This window comes from Nymphaea colorata, chromosome 7 (assembly GCF_008831285.2).
Source record: "Nymphaea colorata isolate Beijing-Zhang1983 chromosome 7, ASM883128v2, whole genome shotgun sequence".
NCBI lineage: Eukaryota > Viridiplantae > Streptophyta > Magnoliopsida > Nymphaeales > Nymphaeaceae > Nymphaea > Nymphaea colorata.
The window spans coordinates 1607678-1623708 of record NC_045144.1 but is presented as its reverse complement, the minus strand read 5'-3'; the positions used below and the strand labels follow the sequence as shown (position 1 = coordinate 1623708).

The window sequence follows — 16031 nt, the reverse complement described above, 5'->3', positions numbered from 1 at the left end:
GAAGGAGTCCATGGACATAGAATGAAACAAACTAGGAAACAACTTCTTAATCAACTGAAAGGGAAGATGACCAAGCCGCTCGTGCCATTGCATAATAGTAGATCTGTCTTCCGTGCCTGACAACTGTCCACTAGTGGCTGAAATAAGCGTAGACGCAACCTGCACAGGCAGTCTGTAGAGTCCATCAGTAGCCGAACCAATCCCAATCTTCTGCCCCGTCACCAAGTCCTGCAGGAAACATCGATCAGTAGAAAAAATCAGATTACAATTTAGTTCTTTGGTAATACTGCTGACAGACAACAAATTCACAGGGATATTGGGAACATGAAGAGCATTATGAAGAGAATATTTATTGAACAAGGACAAACTCCCTTTCCCAGCCACAGAGATAGAAGAGCCATCAGCCATAGACACATGTTGCTGCCCAGAAGACAATTTGTATTCTTGGAACATCGTAGGGTCCCCTGTCATATGATGCGTAGCGCCACTGTCAACAATCCAATCACCATGTGAGGAATTACCTTGATCACTAGTGGCAACAAGAGCTTGGGCTAACTTAGCCCCCTCAGACGTAGAGGCATCCTCCTGAGTAGTAGACAGTCGGCTGATATAAGCTTGCGGTTCTTTGAGTTGATCGGAAGAGAGCTTCGATTTGGCAACATTTGACGAACCACTCTGACTAGGCTCAGGCACAGAAGGACTCCGCCGACTAGGAGGGGGACGACCCCGGACAAGACGCTTCTCTGGATGAAGATCCCAACAAAAATCAACAGAATGTCCCAATTTGTTGCAATGGCTACACCGTCGAGCAGGGCGCTGTCCAATCCCTGAAGCACGACTAACAAAGGCTGACGGAGAACTTCCCTGACTGGAGTCAATGTGCATCACTTGGCGTCGCTGTTCCTCAGATTCCACACGAGCATACACCTCTTCAATCCCGGGGATCTCGTCACAGTTAAGAATTTGGCTCCTAATAGGTTCAAATTCATCGCGTAAGCCTCCAAGGAAAATAAAAGTCCTGTCCATCCATTCCTTGTCCCAGTACAAGCATGATTCGAATCACAATGCCAGTCATCATTCACATGGTAGTCTAGTTCCTCCCATTTAGTCTTCAGGGCTGCAAAGTAAGAGGCAATAGACAGGTCACCCTGTTTAAGAGCGTAGATGCTGCGTTTGATTTGGTATGTACGCAAGACTCTCTTCTTACAGCCATACATCCGAGCAAGCATAGTCCACATGTCGTATGCAGTCGATTTACGCAAGATCAAAGGCTGAATATCTGCAGAAACAGAGCTAATAATCCATACTTTAACCTGATTATCTTCCAACGCCCAAGTTGCCCATCGCGGATTGGTTTTAGAAGGTGCAGGCTTCTCCCCAGTAATATATGACAGGCGACTACGACTGGTTATCCCGATTTCTAGGGCAGCAGACCAAGAGAGATAGTTGTCCTTGTTCAGCCGGATAGAGGTGACTTGAACAGGCAAGTTCTCGCTCTTGGTATTGCTGCCCGTGTCTAGGGCATCATCGATCTTGGGAGTCATTGCTTCGGCCATAACAATCACCCAAGAAAAGCAGTATCCAGCACCAGAGACGACAAACAAGAGGCAGCGGAGGCGGAGAAAACACTGGCGGCGATGGCGACAACGGGCGCTGGGACGGGCGGCTGCAGTAGAACTGACGCCGGCGACGGTGCTGGAACAAACGGCGGCAGCGGCGGCGGGGCTAGAACTGGCGGCGGCGGCGGCGCTGGAACAAACAGCGGCAGTGGCGGAAACAACGGAAACGCACGATCACAGAGCAAAAAACCACACACGCGGTGGCTCTGATACCATGTAGAAACACGTAACAAGAAAGAGAGAAAGAGAGGAAACACACGATATACGTGGAAAACCTCAAAGAGAGGTGAAAAACCACGGAGAAGCTCTAACCTAGGGGCACAACCGCAACCCTAGGAGAGAGAAAATGTTATTCCAACTTAATCAACAATTACACTTAAGTGGAGAATATAAGAGGGAGAGATAGAAAGACCCGCCTAGGGTACCGAGCCAGCCTCGGTACCCGTGCCCATGGGACCGGGTCCATATCTGGACCCGGTTCCCTATTACAATACATTCTAACAGATACAATACAAAACACCCATGTTATTTTTACCGTCGGGCCTTGTACATTTACTATACGTTAACACTCGCTCAATGAGTCGAGAACTGGACTCAGGACAACCCATCAAGCCAGCAGGGAGGATGGCACTACTGGCAAAGACCGTCTGGCGAAAACGCCGCATATGCCATTTGTGCTAATCATACCAATCAGAGTACTGACTCTCACATTCATCCTAAGAAAGATGCCGAGATGCCATTAGTGCTAATCATACCAATCATAGGACTGACTCTCACAAAAATGGAAAGGTCAGAACTCATTATGGAAAGATCAGGAGCACTTTTGAAGGTAGGACTAAATATACTTGTAGTTACAATCATTCAAATGAATGTTTTTATATATGAATATAAGTTAATCTCATTAGACGAGTTACAATTGTGCAAATGAAGGATCTAAATCTTGTTCATTTCATTATGTATTATAGAGATTCTTTTGAAGGATTGTAATGATAGGTACGCAATGAAATGAGCAAGATCTATGTCCTTTGTAAAATCACAGTTTGATTAATGAGATAAACTTATAATAATATCTATAGAGATTTATTTGAGTGATTGTAATTATATATATATATATATATATATATATATAGGCGATTGAAATTTGTCAATTGCCATATGACCAATAATTTGAAATCCATTACTAAAAAACAGTCGGTGAGAGGTATTAGCTACAATATAGTATAGCGACAGTTTATGGTGATTGTAGCAACAGTTTAGCTTTTTCCATCTATAGTTTCAAATTTTTAGCTATCTAGCAACATCTAGCAGCTACCAAATTCAAATCTCTTATATATCTAGGTGATTGAAATCTGCTGGCTTCCGGATGTTGCTAGATGACTAAAATTTTAAAAACTATTGTTAGAAAACACTCACCACTGGGGTTATAGTTGTTTATAGTGTAATGAAAACAGGCTATAGTGGTTTTAGCAGCAAGTTTATGTTTTTTTCGGTGACATTTTTCAAATTTTTAACTATTCATCAACATCCAGTTGCAGGCAAATTTCAATTCTGCTGTATGCCCAATACCCATATTTTTCAACATTACCGAGTTAGCACTCATATGACTTAGGTTCTATGTTTTTACTATTTGATTCTGATGTTTTCTGACTTATATTTCCATTCCTTTATTTAAAAATCAAATTACTTGGCCATGTAGGAAACATATGGGCCACAGTCACCAATGCTGTTGTCAGTGATATATATATATATATATATATATATATATATTATATTTTAGCAAGCCATATTTCTCATGAGTATTGGCAGATATCCATAAAAAAGAAAAATCGGGAATGGACACACAAGGAAACTCTACCTTAGCAGCTGTGCGACCTCTGGCATGTATGTCCACATCTGGTGAAATGGCAAAGCAAGGGGATGAAAGGGGCAGCAGATGATGAGGGCTTCCCCAAAAGCTGTTATGGAAGGAACTACATTTTCTTTTATCTATTGATGCAGTTGTAAACCAATGCAAGCCAATTCAAGCCGATCTTAACAACACTGCTGTAGGCTACTAAAAATTTAATCATAAAAAAAAGCTCTTATTTTGTGAGCTATATTATAAAAAGTGAATCAATATAGTCTTTTCCCTTATTTTGTGAGCTATATTATAAAAAGTGAATCAATATAGTCTTTTCCCATTTCTGGGGAAATAAAATTTAGATGAATTTAGCAAGGTGCATTTTTATGAGAGAAAATAGGTAGCTGCATTGACTTTAGATGACACTTTTGTGTCTGTATGATATGATTGAGAATTAAAAGAACCTTTCTTCTTGATTGGCTTTAGATTGCTTCCATAGCCTATCAAATTTTCTAAAAACAAGAAAATTACAACGTAAATGAGTTTTTTAGCGGCTTTATGCTATCTTTCTGTTGGTATTTGTGGCGTAAATTTATTTAGCTATACTTTTCTTATCTATTTATGAGCTCCTTTCAGTTGCCTGAGGATTTCCCATTGTTTTATGAATAACTTGCTTTTATTTTGTCAGCTCTGAAATATTCAACTGCAGTCCCAGTCGTATTCCTTTCTGCACTCAAATATCATGTGTTTCCTGAAAGCTGGGTGAGCTTTTATCGCCCAATGTGGCTTTTCTCAAGTGTTGTAAATTCACTTTATTCTTTTTACTGGGATGTGAAGCAGGATTGGGATTTGAGGTACGTGCTTTATCTATGTAAAAGATGACATCGTGTGGTGTAAAATTATTTGTTGGTTATTTTCTATGCATTTGACTTCTTTTCTCTTTTATCATCTAGTGTTTTCTCCAAAATTTTCAAGTTCAAAGCACCTACCATATGCTCAAACTTGTTATATGGACATCAATGGGTGAGTATTTTAGCCGCCTTCATTCCTTTTTCCTTTTATCATGTTCTTCTGAATGTTTGTGGATTTGCAATTTGAGCTGTTCAAGACATTATAATTGTCATCTACTAGTTGCATTGCATGTGAGGTGTGGTGTATTTTTGTATTTTTAATTTGTGGCATGTTATTGTCCACTTAATTTGATGGATTGTTAATTGTCGGCAACATTTTTTGCCTTCTTTGTTCTGATTTCTTCTCGTGAGAGCTGGTTGTTACTTATTAACTCCATTTGCTACCACTGAATGGGAAAAATGTCCATACCTATTCCAATTCAGCAACTTGCTTGCTTGTTGCCAGCCTGAGCAATGCAGTAGCTTTTTCTTGATTAGTTACCTGCCAGAAGTGGCAGGGTATGCCACACCTTTTTTATACCCAAGAAAACGGGGACTTGGTGATTTCCCACTTACTGAATCAGGTGGTGCCTGCTTGTTGCCCAGCCTGGGCAAATGCAATAGCCGTTCCTTAATTAATTACCTGCCAGAAGTGGCAGAATATGCCACACCTTTTTTTACCAAATAGAACAGCGACTTGTGATTTCCCACTTACTGAATCAGGTGGCCCACTTCTTTGTGGTGCCAGGTAAGGTAATTTGTGACTGCCAAATGACCAAGGATCTCTCTCTCTCTCTCTCTCTCTCCAGCCATTTCTAGCCAAACCAGCTATCACAATTTGCTGGTTCTAATTGAATTAGCAGTGTGTCGACTTCTGCAAACCCAAACTTCAGTTTCTTATTCTTCATGATGGTTATTATTTGCTTGCTGTTACAACTCAAGGAACAGGTTGTATTTGAAACTTTGATGGGAATTCCACTTATCGTTTTTTTTTCTGATTCTTCTTTCTTTATAACTTTTTCTGTTTCCTACTTTTTGAGCAGCTTTTAGTTAGCAACTGGAAGTGTTCAATTGATTTTGCTTCAAGTTGGTTTTCTGGGCTCTCATCAATATTTCCGTTTCTCACCCTTTTCAGGTCTATTATTGGGCAATAGGTAGCAATCTCATACTCCGGTGTACATGGACATACAAACTTTCTGCACATCTTCGACATAATTACCTGACTGTCTTCACCATAACAGCCCTGGAGATATTCCGACGGTTCCAATGGATTTTCTTTCGGGTTGAGAATGAGTGGAACAAAATGGCTATGAAGCAAGGTTTGCAGGCATCCATGAGTGAACTTCCGACTGAGGAAGATAAGCTACTTGGCTCGACCAACCACAATGTTTAAGCTCATACCTTATATTTTTTCTCGGTTCTTTATTTTTTGATGGTTGGAATCAGTTTCAGATGATCCTCCATAAAATTATGGTTATCCCGTTCCGTGCATTGTGTATAATTTGTTCGGAAAATGAAGATTCCAGGAAGATAAGTAGGCTCTTTTGTTTTCTAGTTGAAGATTTTCTATATTAAATTATTCATTCTCAGAGTGAATTTTAACTTCCCTCTCCCTCTCTGCCTGTTTCCGTGGTTCCCTATTAACGGCAGGCAATTACTAATTCTAAAATATTGAAAATTTTAATTCCTTATATAGTTAAGCTATACTTTTCTAGAAATAGCAATGAAGTTAATTTTCTTGATTTATTTTTTTGTTCCCTTGTGAAGTTTTAGAATGTATTGTGGTGATGTCAATTAACTGGATTCAAGCCAGATGTATTATTTAACATACTAATTTTAACGAATGTTCACATATTCCATTTGAGTTTGAATTCGAATGTGGATAAATAAAACTTATTTGAGTCTGTCTTTTAAATTTACATTGGAATCAAATCCGTATCCAACTCGTTAACTTTATGATTGAATTCGGCCCTTAATTTAATGTGGATGTCGATTGTTAAAAAATGAAATTGAGTCCTAAATTTAATTTTAATGCTGATTTTTTGGAATATTCGAATCTAGATTCCAAATAAAAAAAATTCGAATACTGACAAATTTGACAATGTAAAACAAAAACGTAATCTTCCAAGCTAATAATAAAGTGTATGGGGAAAAAGTTAACACAAAAAGTTTACACAGAATACTTTTATGTATATGCTTTAGATAATGCTGCATAAGCAGAGACTAGGGAAGCCCAAGGAGGTGTATAGATGTGACGCAATTTCTTCTTCTTTTTGTGTTGGATCTTGGGACCAGCACCAGTGAAGTTAAAGATTGTGTTATAAGCTATAACCTATTATTTACTGCTAGTTAAAAAAGAATGAAAATCTGTAAATTAACAATAGCTATGAGTTAATAATAATAACTGCTGTTGCATCTGATAAGGTTAAAGAATAACAAAAATAGACGCAATAAACAATTGATCTGTGTGAAATAAACTGGAGATAAGGAGAAAGCGTAGTCTGTCTAGGTATCTTTCAACCCTTCCTTCCCAACAGCTTGATCAAATATGGTGCCCTTTTTTTTGTGCAGTAAGAGCTTTTTGCTTGTAGATAGACTAACCATCCACAAAGAGAGAGTCAACTCTCCCTTTGTTGAGCAAACTAGCAGCTTTATTAACTCGGACTTCAATCAGCACTCTAACATGGCAATAAGCTTAATGAAAAAACTTCTGATGTAAATGATAGATAAGTTCGTCACTTTCGAACCCTATTTCGATCTTGTTTGCATCATATTGAGGATAAAGGTGATTAAATTAATGAGTTTGGAATAAATATCTTGTACAAATGTAAAATATAGCTCTTCGTTATAAATAAAGCAAGTAAGTACAAAATAAACATGTCTAATTTATTAATCTATTCAAATATACGTGGATGAAAATGGTGCTACCTCTTCAAGTGAAGTTGCAGGCAAATCAGAATCATCCAGTAAAAAAATACAAATAAATATAAAATAAGTTTACGAAAAGAATAACTAAAGATTTGTTTACGAAGCATATAGCCTATATGGGGGTAAGATATATTTAAAAGGTTGCGATAGAAAGCCGTTAAAAGCAAAACATTGCTGTAAACCTATAACAAATTCAAGTTACGATGGATAAACCAATTATGAAAAATCATATAACTAAAGATTAAGGAAACTCACACATAGTGAAACCAAACTGACAGTCTTATGGCCAAATGAGTGATGTTGGATATTGGCCTTGAGCTTTGAGCCTTGTCCCTTCATCTCGTAACTGTGAGAAGGCCTACTCGTAGTAACGAGATCAACTTGCAAATTGTTTTCAAATAAAGATTTTATTAAATAAAATCTAAAATTTACATTACCTATTTTCTCTTTGATAATCTTTCACGGGCCCTAACCATTCGTTAGGCTTTGGGAAAACCTGTGAGGCGGCTTATATATGCCCAACACTTCACGATTTAGGGTTAACATTTGATTGCCCTAGTCGGTGCCTCACAAAAGCAAACCGGCTAACTTTCTTCCTGCTTCTGTCTTGTTCTTCAGCACTTCACGATTTAGGGTTAACATTTGATTGCCCCAGTGGGTGCCTCACACAAGCAAACCTAACTAACTTTCTTCCTGCTTTTGTCTTGTTCTTGTTCTTCTTCTTCTTCTCTGTCATTGCTGCAGCTGCCTCTTGACGTTCACGTGCTCATCCTGGAGATGCCGCTGGTAAATTTGTGGAGAAAACACAGATCAGATTTAGAATGCTATTCTGCTGCAACATGAGCAACCTTCACCTGACTTATGCCCAACAAAACAACGAGGTCCATCACCATCCATCGGAGAAAACACAGATCAGATATAGAATGCTATTCTGCTGCAACATGAGCAACCTTCACCTGATTTATGCCCAACAAAACAACGAAAAACCCTAAGCTCTCTAACCGGTAAGTTAGAGACCCTCTCTCCATAAACCCAACTTTCTCTTATCCAATATTGGTGATGGTAAAAACCATTGCTATTCATTGCTCTTGAGAACTTGCTATGACTAAAATTCCTGTGCTAAAGATCCCGTCACTGAAACTAGCAATGATGTAGGCCGTAGCCATTTTCTGGCACTTATTGCGATGGCAGTTTCAGTCACTTTAGGTTTGTTTTAGTGATTGAATTAATTAGCCTTCTCTATTAAGTGCATAGTCTCTGCAAATTAGGGCTTGTTACTGACAAAAGCAGCAGCTAGAATAATAATAAAAATTACAAATTAGTGATGACTTACAATTAGATTAAAACATGTATTTTTAATATTATAAATTCCTTGAATTCCATGGCCACATGCTGACCACCCACATCGACAAAAATCACAATACACAAGCTAGACATGAACCATCACAACACGTAGAATTTGAAAGTACCTTCATCATACAAAGATCAAGGAAAACGCCCTGATATCATTCTCATCAGAAATTACTTGTTATCATAAAACGCTTTTGGTGAGTTAAGTAGGGCTGCACAACGAGTCGAGCCAACTCGGGCTCGACTCGAACTCGCTCGGCAAAACTTGACTCGAGCTCGACTCGTTTATAAACGAGCCGAGCTCGAGTTTAAACTTATACTCGAAACATTAAACGAGTTGAGTTCGAGTTGTAAGAACTCGACTCGTTTATGTTCGGCTCGGCTCGATTATTGAAAATCGATTAAATTATATGAATCAGTTCACCGAGACACCAAAACCGATTCACCGATTTAGGTTAAATTTTTGTTTTCACTTTTTACATTTTTGTTTCGACTTCTCCCTTTGTCTCCCTCATTTCTACCGCGGCGGGAAGGGAGAAAGACAGAGGGGAAGGGTTTCCCTCATCACTGCCGTCCTCCCTCCTCTCTCTATTGCGTCTAGAGAAGACGGGAATCACAGCCCTTAACCACCTTTTCTTTCTCCATCGCGTTGGAGAAGAGGGGCGCCACAAAGTGGAGACGGAGGTCGCCGGAAGACAGATGAAGAGGAGGATTTAGCCACCCAGCGAGCGGCACAAAGGAAAAAAAAGGGGCAAAACCCCTTTTTCCTTCTTCTTTGCCCTTCCGCTCTCTCTCTCAAACTCGATCTCCATCGTATGCTGAGTTACCTCTGTGAAACCCTAACCCACATTTTTACCCTGTTGCTGTTTTGCCGTTCACTTCTGATTGTTGCACTAGGACTTCCATTTTCTTTTAGTGCTTTTAGGGCTTCCTCATTGGGGATGGCGTTAGGGGAAGCCTGATAGTTGAAGAGTGGGTGGGTCAGGGTGAAAGTTTTTGCGCGTGGTCGCCGGAGGGAAGATGGCATCGGCCGTGGAGAAGGATCTGGAGGAACAGGTCATCGAAGCTGGGAATAAAGTCCGGAAGCCACCAGCTGAGCTCGACGAGCTTCGTTGCCTCCTCTGCGTTGGTTCCTTTTATTCTACTCGAGTTAAGAGAGTCGAGTTCGAGCTCGACTCTGTACAATCGAGTCGAGCTCGAGTTTGTGTCAAGGAGCTCGACTCGAGTTCGAGTCGAGTTCAAGCTCGACCTCTATGAGCCGAGTCGAGCTCGAGCTGGGCAAGCTCGAGCTCGACTCGGCTCGTGTGCAGCCCTAGAGTTAAGCGATCAACTCAAGAATGAAACTATCAAATAAGAGATGAAGATTGTATTCAGTGTGGCTGCCACCCCTTTTAGAAGAGGGTGGTCATCTGGAAGCTTGTAACTGCATGAGAAAAGAATGAGTTGAAAGAAAATCATAGAAGAAAATGTTGTTAGATCTATTTCCTAGCTAATATACGCATGGTGTTGTGTCCGAATCCTACTCACAATCATCAGCTTGGGTATTGGAATTGAAGCCGCCTCTGGTGTCAAGGTTGCAACCCAGACTTTGGATATATCTGTATTTTGGAGTTTGATATCCCACTCTTGCATATAGTTTTTTTACTTAGCTGAAAGATTGGAGACGAGAATCTTGTCTAGCTGAGAAGAGAAAGTGGTGGTCAGGATACATATCTTTCTTTCTAATAAACAGATGAATAAAGATGAGGAATACCGTACCGTTTTGTAGATAATAATAAGAAGAATAATAGTGGGGTAAGTTATTCGATGTTAACCTTTAAATGCATTGTGAAATATTTTGTATAACCACTCCGAAGAAGTGCCACCCCAACTTAAAGTTTCACCAAATGCATTTTGAAATATTTCGTATACCCACTCAAACGTGCTCCTGTTTACAATTACTTACAAGATTTGTTTGATTCAATAAGCAAGAAGATGAAATGGTTTTAAAAAATATTTGTCGAACTTTTTTATTTACTTTCGCAAATTTAATGCAAGAGGACAAGAACACAGGTTGGGTGATTTTTTTTTTTAAATAGTTGGAGTAGTTTTTTGCTAAGTGTCCTTTATAATCAATTTTTTTTCAATAATAAACTCATACTCAGTTGCTCCAAAAAATATAATAAAGAAAAAAGTAGTAACATAATGGAAAAGAAAGATAGTTATGATGGAGCGAATACAAAGTGTGAGTGATGACAAAATTTAACGAAAGATGAATTTTTCATTTTAAATGAACGACCTTTTTACAATAAAAAGTTGAACTTCTCCTTTCATGCTTCCCCTCCTTCAAAAAAGCACCCAACTTACAATTTTCAAAACTTTTATTAAAAAAAAAGTTATAATACTGAGCTTTTGGCAATGTCAAAATCAAGTGTGAATATTATGTTCCGCAGCATGTGAACCAACAGTTTGGATGGGTTAGCACAATATCCATCTGGATTCCAATGGATGACTGGTCATAACCTTACTTAAAACATGTCTATGCTAGTTTCCAAAAGTTTTATAGGTTAACGAGAGGTTATCCATCACTCGGATGAAGTACAAAGGCCCTTCATTTTCTTTGCGTAGCGGAACGCCTTCAACTTGAGGTGCACCAATGTTTCATAGCTCAAAGGTGTTGTTCATGGTTTAGACAATGTTATCCGTATCGTACGATACATATCATATAAGTTTAGAAAACCAAGCGTATCGTAAGCCGTATCGGCATGTTTTAGATAATGATAAGACTTATTATTGCTATAAAGTTACGCGTTCATCATTCTTAGACATCAAAATTCATAACAATGTCATTCAACAAAGCATAAAACATTCAACAACCATAGATTCATAAGTCGTTCGATACATATAAAATGAAATGAAAGCACTCTTGACTTGACTCTCATTCATGATTCATAATCGTCATCATCTTCATCTCCATCTTCTTCTTCATATTCATCTTCAAGAATTTGAAGATCCACACCAACATATTCACCACCAGCAGACTGTCCTTCATCAACAAATCCTTCTGTTGCTTTAGCCTCAAGGTTGAAGCATTGAAGATCTTCATCATCAAATATTGTAGTTGGTTCTTCCTCAATCCATGGCTCTAGATCATCAAAATTTTTTAAGCTGATAGGATCGAACTGAGATGTGTGCTTCCTTGCTAATGATTTTTGTAAATCTCTATGTTAAATAAGAGAAAACTTGTTAAATAATTACATATAAATATATTGTACAAAAAATATAAATATTAAGCTATATTACCTTTTTTTCAACCTCATATTATATCGAACAAAGACAAGGTCATTCAACCTTTTATGTTCGAGCCTAATCCTTTTTTTGCTATGGATATGTTGGAACACACTCTAGTTCTTTTCGCATCCACTAGCACTGCATGTCTGGTTGAAGACTTTGATTGCAAAACGTGCTAGGTTTGGACAATCAATCCCAAACTTATTCCACCACAATTTTAAACAAAAATATAACAAATCAATATAAAAGTTCTAAAAGAATCAAATGTAACAAATGCAAAGTAAATTAAAAATTTCTATGTATTTACCTGGACGCATGGTTGTCCTGGCTCGGACGGTGCTAGGTTCTCCCATGTCCCGAAAACAACTATCATATAGATCCATCTCATTGTGCATAGCATCTTGACGGCAGTATCCGAACGTGAGAAATGAAAAACAGAGCGTGTTTAAAAAAAAAGTCGAATAAGTAGTCCTTGGGCCCCCTTTTGCGAAATCATCCTGTATCATACGATACGGGTCATGTATCGCACGATATAGGAACGATACTTTACGATACGGGAGGTGTATCGTACCGTATGTTACAAATGATACGGTACGTATCATATGATACGGCCCCAAATCATACGATAGGTACAACTTTAGTCATAACTTTTGTTGAAGTGGGGCAGCCTATATGTCTCACATTATTTCTAGATCATGGAAAGGCTGTAATGGAATCTCCACTACCATTGGAAAATTCTCTAGATCTAGTTCTTCTAATGTCTTCCATAGACAACTTGGAGAAATCCTCTTTTGTATAGGGAAGATCGGATCGGTGGAGCAAGTTTAAGCAAGCTTGCTCAAATTTTGGTCTAACCATTAAGAAATTGGAAGATTTTGCATCTTAGTTTGATGTTGGCTAACTTTAGGTCTCAAGTAATCCTGAGGCTCAAGCAAAGACATTTCATCTCACAACCTAGTAAGAGACGAAAAACACATGACCTTGCTTAGTGGCACAGAATTTTCTTCCTGAATAACATTGGTATGCAATATCTTTTCTAGTACTTATGAAGATAATCTTATGTAACATGTTTCACTAGTATATATATCTATATATATATATATATATATATATATATATATATATATATATATATATATATATATATATATATATATATATATATATATATATATATATATATATATATAACAAAAAATATGATCTCAACTAGACAAAACAAAATACATTCATGATTTGTAACTTATAAGTTACGATGAAGAAATTAATGAACAAAGTATGGAGTAGAATCATAAGATGGTGATGGGGAAATAAGCTTAGTTCATCTAACATAGAAGGTTCAACATACATGACAGTAGCAGCAGTCATGTATGCCAAACCTTGTTATAAATTGTTGTCACAAATATCGTTATCAGATGGTTAAACAGCGGGATTTTTCTCGAATATTTTCTCCAAAGTTGTTATTCTTGGGAAAACATTGGGAAAAACTTGGAAAACTTTAAAAATGAAATAAATCAGAAGCTAACAAGAAAAGTGATAAAAGAATGTTTTAGTGATGAAAAATAATTTAGTTTAAGTTTGAATTTGAATCCATGATGATGTTAACATTAAAAAGAGAAAAATGGAAAAAAATGGGAAAGTCGTGAAAAGAACGTGAATTAATGCGGTCAATATAATTTCCCATTTTCAAAATATTGTGGTTTTTTCACATTTTTTTTTTCATTTTCTCTTCAATATCACTATATTTTCAAAAATATTGTGATATTTGTGATACAGTTACAAACTTATTTATCTAGGAATTTGAAGAAAATATAAGCAAAGCTGTCATACATATATAAACGGTGTGATTAAAAAGGGCCCCAATTTTAAGATATTTTGACTGAGTTCAAAAAAGGATGGACACAGTCCAGGGTTTGACTACACCGAACACGGACAATCCAATGTTTAGGCCGTGTTCGATGGTGTACAAGTACTGGTACCCAGGTGGACTCGTGTTGACACAGGCACTCCTTCTAAGCAGGGTGTCAGTGTTACATAGATTGACACAGATACTCAATTTTATGCTATTAAAGATGATCTAACACATTAGTTGGAGTGCTTGATGTCTCTCATCCACATCTAGCTCCTTGATATCTTGGCCCACCTTATTGATGAAGGGGAGGCTTTGGATCCATCAATGTATTTCTACAAAGGTTCTCTCTTGAATAGTTGAATGTGATTTTCAGAGCTGAAGGTTTGAAGCACATATTATAGAATACGATGAGTCGATATTTGCATTGCTTGATCTTCCCTTTTCTTGTAATTTCATAGCTCACATGCCTTTTTTTGTTTCTCAAGCATGCTGCAAATGGAGATATTATAGATTGTCATGTTTTTAGAGGTTATGCAATAATTGTTATGGGCCAAAACTTTAAGCCGAATTTTGGTCCATGTGGTGCTAAAGGTTGCCCCAATTTTTCAGCCAGCTTGTCTCTCCCTCAAAGTTGCAGAAAGCTTTTTTTTCCCATAGTGACTATTGACGAATAACACCTGCCAGGTCTTAATATGTCATTCCTCCAAGTACTTCCATATGAAATCTGGTTGGGGGTAGACTTCCTTGGGAGGAAGTCTCTGACCAAAGCTAGCTACCAACTAAATGCTGACTGTCACATTACTTGATGCTGAACATTCACTTGTACAACCATGTGCCTCATGCATGCGTCAAGATGAGGAATTAGCCCAATCCATGCACTTTTGGTGCAGGTATGGAAGTAATTAACATACAAAATATATCAGTTTCGTTGATTCTTCTCAGTCGCATCATCAAGATTAGAATGAACAATTGGTTCTGTAAGGTCCATATTAAGAGGATGCAAAAATAATTTTCTCCTTCAAGTTCCATGTCAACGTCCTCTGGATTAACATGCCAATACTTTGATGATCTTGAACCGCAGGTTGCAGCACAACCACAATATGATTTAAGTTAATGCGAAATTTAAAGTTGATAGTCACAAAAAATGTGTTTTTTCGAAAAGAACGCAATAAATTAAATGGTCGTTTAAAACATAAAAAAAATGTTTAAAACTTAAAAAAAAAGTTAAAAATGAAAAAAAAACATTTTTTCTTCTTTTCACTTTTTTTCTTTTTTTCATTTTTTTTAATGCCAGACATTTTTTATTTTCTTTTTTTATTTGTTGCAAATCTACTTTTCTTTGATATTTGTCCTATTAGTTTTTTACTTATTTTATTTTTCCTCCATTTTTAGTTTTTTAGTATGTGAAAGTAAGCTTTGGTTGGATTAAACATAAACTAAATTTCCCGCTCGCTTATTTGTTAGCTTGTTTCTCTTGATGTTGTGAATTTGGTAATAAGTGCTCCAATTTCTTTCGCAACATGAAGAGGTTGCAGGTTGAGATAATAACTTCAATGCAAGCTGTTGTTGGTGTTCATGCTCCAAAACATAACTACCAATTGACATGATCTTCTTCATATCTTGCCATTGCAACTTGCAATGAATCACTTCTTCTACCAGAGAAGCTCACAAACTCATTATTAATTATCTTCAACTGACGAGAATCAGAAAATAGTCTTCCTAAACATATCTTCCTATTGTTTGATATTTCTGGATCTCGATTATAAGGAACACGACGAGTACCTCCTGTCAACTACGTTTGTCCATAATATTTGGGAACTAAGGAGTGTGTCATACAATGCAAAGGGTTATTGCTTTTATTCCATTTTCTTACTAAAATTTTATGCACATGATCGAAAAACTTGGAATCATCAAGTGCAACGTTCTTTTTCTCATGTTAAAAAATGATGTTTTGAAATTTTTAAATCATGTTATCCCACATATCATAAACTCTATGAAGCATGGGCCCTTCTTTATCAACTTCTCTCAACATTTGCTAAATAGGCTTTGTAAACTGCAAAAATATGTAATCTTATCCCACCATTCATCATCTAAAATACAATTTTTAATTTCTTGAGCCTTCACAATGCCATCACTCCGATAAAACTCTCATTCATTGTCAATCACCATAAGTGTTAATGTTTGTTTCACCTGTTTTATTCTTTTCATCATTACAATAATGGACGCAAAATGAGTCTCTGCTACCTTCAACAATTTCAAATCAGAATGCTGTTAAATATAGC

At 37.4% G+C, this 16031-nt stretch overlaps 1 protein-coding gene across 11 annotated transcripts in view; it reads left to right on the top strand.

Moving 5' to 3' along the window:
• LOC116258037 (uncharacterized) overlaps positions 1 to 5938 on the top strand; it is an 80538-nt gene extending 74600 nt beyond the window's left edge. For all 11 annotated transcript variants that reach the window (XM_031635096.2, XM_031635100.2, XM_031635106.2 and 8 more), the window contains 3 exons: positions 4148 to 4313; positions 4413 to 4482; positions 5485 to 5938. In XM_031635096.2, the coding sequence (XP_031490956.1) occupies positions 4148 to 4313; positions 4413 to 4482; positions 5485 to 5742 (494 nt within the window). In that variant the 3' untranslated portion in view covers positions 5743 to 5938. The remainder of the gene's footprint in view (positions 1 to 4147; positions 4314 to 4412; positions 4483 to 5484) is intronic.
• Positions 5939 to 16031: the final 10093 nt, after the last annotated feature.